The 3,746-nt window shown below is 67.5% G+C and overlaps 1 protein-coding gene across 1 annotated transcript; it reads right to left on the reverse strand.

Moving 5' to 3' along the window:
- GCGR (glucagon receptor) lies at positions 1–3,442 on the reverse strand. The gene is made up of 13 exons (XM_088027049.1): positions 3,386–3,442; positions 3,204–3,306; positions 2,689–2,796; positions 2,485–2,606; positions 2,288–2,394; positions 2,051–2,207; positions 1,803–1,962; positions 1,672–1,732; positions 1,316–1,385; positions 932–1,020; positions 670–808; positions 551–592; positions 1–210 (listed from the first exon to the last, which is right to left on the reverse strand). Exons 1-13 carry the CDS (start codon positions 3,440–3,442, stop codon positions 1–3), a joined length of 1,425 nt encoding a protein of 474 aa, XP_087883175.1.
- Between the last annotated feature and the right edge of the window lie 304 nt (positions 3,443–3,746).

Raw genomic sequence — 3,746 nt, forward strand, 5'->3', positions numbered from 1 at the left:
TTAGAAGGGGCTCTCGGCCAACGCGGGGAGGCTGCCGAGCAGGCTGGGGTCTGCAGAGGGGCCCCGGCCGGCCCCGGACAGCAGCGGCTGCTCGCTGGGGGGGCCACCGGGGGGCCGGGCTGAGGCCGCGGGCCTGCTGACGTGGCGCTGCTCCCGCAGCGAGGTACCCGCGCGCCAGCGATGCCAGCACCGCCGCAGCTCCGACTGCACCTGGGGCGGGGGCGGGGTGGGTTGGGCCAGTCCCAGGGTCCCCGGCCTCCCAGGCTCCAAGGACTACCAGGCGCCCTGGGTGTAGAGCAAGGCAGGCTCTAGCATGGAACACGGCGGGGGGGGGCTTCGGTGTCCGGGCTCCCCCTTCACCGTGTGCTCCCTGAGGACCAGGCTAAGGCTGATCATCGCGGGGGGTGGGGGCAGCACCCAGCGTCATGGTGACCGCGGCCAGTTAATGCAGATGGACACGAAGGGCTCACCCCCCTGCACGGGTGAGGCCAGGGAGCCTGTGCTCCCCTCCGACCCCAGCTGCACGCCTGGACCGGACCTCCCCACCTACCTCCTTATTGAGGAAACAGTAGAGAACAGCGACCAGCAGGCCCTGGAGAGTGGGGGCAGTCAGGGCAGCACCCAGGCCGGGGGTGGGGGGGCAGGTGGCTATAGGGGGCAGGGCGGCACCTGGAAGGAGCTGAGGAAGAGGTCAAAGAAGAGCTTGGCAGAGCGCAGGGTCCCCTGGGCATGCTCGTCCGTCACGAAGGCAAACACCACTTCATGGACTCCCAGCAGGGGGATGAGGGTCAGTGTGGACTTCGCCAGCCTGTGGGTGGAAGCCTGAGCTGCCAGGGCCTAGCCCTGCCTCCTGGGGCCCCGGTGTCCTGCCCCCCGCCCACCCGTCCTGGCCCCTGCAGGGTCTCTGGGTCTGTGCCCTGCCTGCACCCACCGGAACTTGTAGTCGGTGTAGCGCATCTGGCGGGCTTGCAGCTTGGCCATGAGGATGAGAAGGATGCGGATGAAGATGAAGAAGTTGATCTGTGTGTGGAGAGCACGGCTCAGGGCAACCCCCAGGTCCCCGCTTGACCCTCCTGGCTCCCACGGCCCCGTGGCTGCTGGGCACCCAGCCAGGGATGGGCAGCCGAGCCCGAGGCCCAGGGCACCGTCTAGTGTAGCGGCTGAGGGCCAGGGCCTCCCTCCTCGTCTGCCCAGGCAGGATGTCATCTGTCTCCTCAGGCCCCACGGGCCAACAAGGAAGGAGGGGACTGGCGGGCAGACCCCGCCAGCCTCTATACCCCTGTCTGCGGGGCCAGCGGGTGCCTTGTTTCCTCACCAGGATCGCCAGGAAGACAGGGAAGCGCAGGATCCACCAGAAACCCATGTTGTCATTGCTGGTCCAGCACCTGCGGGGCGGGGCCTGCTCACGTCCTGCCAGCCCCCAGCCTCCCACCCCCTGACATCCTGGAGATCTAATCAGTGCCTTGGGAAAGGAAGGCAGATGGTCATCGACGACCCCCACCCTGGGGCAGTCTTGCTTCCCCACCCACCACTACCTCTGGCTGGAGGGTGCCCCCCGCACCCGCCCCGTGCTGTCCGGCTGCTCCCCATACACCCAGCCCAGCACCTTGTGCCCAGGACGGGTGAGCCCCTGGCTGCCTCAAGTCCACCCTCTGGTCCGCTCATACTCACTGGATGTTCTCAAACAGACACTTGACCACGGCCCAGGGGATGACAAAGAGCATGGGGGCGCCTGCAGGGAGGGGGCAGCTGTGGTCCGGCGGCCCCAGCCAGCCTGCCCCCCACCGCGCCAGCCTACTCACCCCAGCCGATGCCCAAGTAGAGGGCGAGGAAGCTCCTCTCTGGGAAGGCGGCGAGGCCCAGCAGGCCGTGCAGGTACACGCCCTCCACCAGCAGCCAGCAGTAGTTGGCCACGACGCCGTACTGCATGAACACGGCGGCCACCCGGCAGCCGGCCACGGCCTGGCCGCAAGGGCAGCATGAGCTCAGGCCACACGGCCCCCTGCCGCCCTGGGGCCGGGGGGCCCGGAGGCCAGGTGTGGGTGCTCACCCCGTCACTCAGCCAGACGCTCACGCTGAGGTCGTCACCGATCTTCTGGCTGTAGCGCATCCTGAGCAGCGTGTCGATGACCAGCACGGAGCTGGCCTTGAGCACGAAGGACGCAAACAGGTTCACGTGGATGTAGTTCCGCGTGCAGTGCAGTTTGCTGCAGGGACGGGGAGTCAGGGCCTGCCCGCCGCGGGGGTGGGGTGGGGTGGGGGGCGTGCATTGGGTGGGTGGCCATACCTGAGGCCGAGCAGGATAGCGAGGGCCAGGAGCAGGGCCCCCAGGGACAGAGAGTACCCCACTGTGTACATCACCTGGAAGCTGCTGTACATCTTGGCCACCTCCTTCTACGAAGTGCGGTATAGCTGGTCAGGGCCGGGGTGCCACTGGCCCCGTCCCCCAACCCCCGGCTCCGGCTGCACCTGCCGCGGGCTGACCTGGACCTCGATCTCCTTCTCGTCCATCTGGCACTGAGAAGCGTCGCGCCACGACTGCCCCCGGGGCCCGCGCACCCACTGCCCATCAGGCCCACACTTCTTGAAGACAAGGCGCTGCTGCACTGGAGGGCCGGGCTCCGGTCAGCACCCGACCCCTGGCCTGGGCCCCCTCAGCCACCCCCCACTTCCATCTTCTGTGCTTACCTTTGTGGTGCCAGGGCAAGTACCAGGGGCAGGACATGTTGGCCGTGGTGTTGGGAGGGGTGTCCGGCCAACAGGAGTACTTGTCGAAGGTTCTATTACAGACTAGCTCTGTGAGGCGGGGCAGGCGGGAGGCGCCCCTCAGATCTCCCTGGATCCCCACCAGCCGCTTACCCTTGCACACCTCACATCTCCAACGGGCCCCAGACCCACCTGGGCTTGCCCCTCTTCCCAGGGCCCCCCCTTGCAGTGCCTCCTTTTCTGGGGGCGGAAACCCCTATCTGTTGGCTTCCTTCCAGGGTCCAGCACAAACTCTGTGGCCCAAAGCCCCTCCTTCCCTCTGCCCAGCACAGGCCCCCTCCCTCGATCGGACATGGCTCTCGGCCTCCTGGCAGCTACTTCTATCCTCATCTCTTGCTGCACCCTAAGTGACCCTCAGAACTTGTACAGAAGGGGGTGCCCCTGTCCCTGCTTGAGCCCTCCTGGGGACGGTCCGTCTCCCTCCCCTGGGGGCTCACCAGTGGGGGGGGGCAGCAGGCTCAGGTTGTAGAGACACTGGTCCCCGTACAGCTTCCACTTCTCGAACAGGAAGTCCATCACCTGGGCAGAAGGGGCCCAAGGCTGGGGGGACAGATGAAGGGGCAGGTGGGGCAGAGCCGCGTCAGCAGCGGGCCGGATGGGGAGCGGGCATAGCGCTCACCTGGCAGGCTAGCAGCAGCAGCAGGAGCTGGGGACAGTGTGGCCGGGTGGGGGGCATGCCTCTGAGCGGCCACCCCCCACATCTGGCTGGGGCTACACAGCTGGGGCAGAGGGGTCCTTGTGGGCACGCACGCTCCTCTGGGGACTTCCGGTCAGAGCAGCAGGGTCTGTGGAGGGACCCCCCCCCCAAGTGAGGAGGCCCCGCTGGGCTCAGCTGTGACCGCCCCTCTGAGCCTCGGGTCCTATTGATAGGAAGTGGGAGCTGGGAGAGAAGACGCCAGAAGTGGTCTCTCTTCGCCAGTGATGGGGCTGGGGTCTGGCCCTGTGCTGGGAGGTGCCGCCCAGGGTCCTGGAGGCCTCGC

The sequence above is a fragment of the Eumetopias jubatus genome, unplaced genomic scaffold (genome assembly GCF_037043125.1).
Source record: "Eumetopias jubatus isolate StellerSeaLion01/CBP00866 unplaced genomic scaffold, mEumJub1_p1.0 scaffold_10, whole genome shotgun sequence".
Taxonomy (NCBI): Eukaryota; Metazoa; Chordata; class Mammalia; order Carnivora; family Otariidae; genus Eumetopias; species Eumetopias jubatus.

What these genes read in the sequence shown, in the direction of transcription:
- GCGR (XM_088027049.1), bottom strand. Translation starts at nt 3,442, where the DNA reads ATGCCCCCCACCCGGCCACACTGTCCCCAGCTCCTGCTGCTGCTGCTA. An exon ending in TCTTCCTCAGCTCCTTCCAG is followed by an intron (nt 593 to 669) that starts GTGCCGCCCTGC and finishes CCCACTCTCCAG; the next exon opens with GGCCTGCTGGTCGCTGTTCT. An exon ending in ACTGTTTCCTCAATAAGGAG is followed by an intron (nt 211 to 550) that starts GTAGGTGGGGAG and finishes CCCCCGCCCCAG; the next exon opens with GTGCAGTCGGAGCTGCGGCG.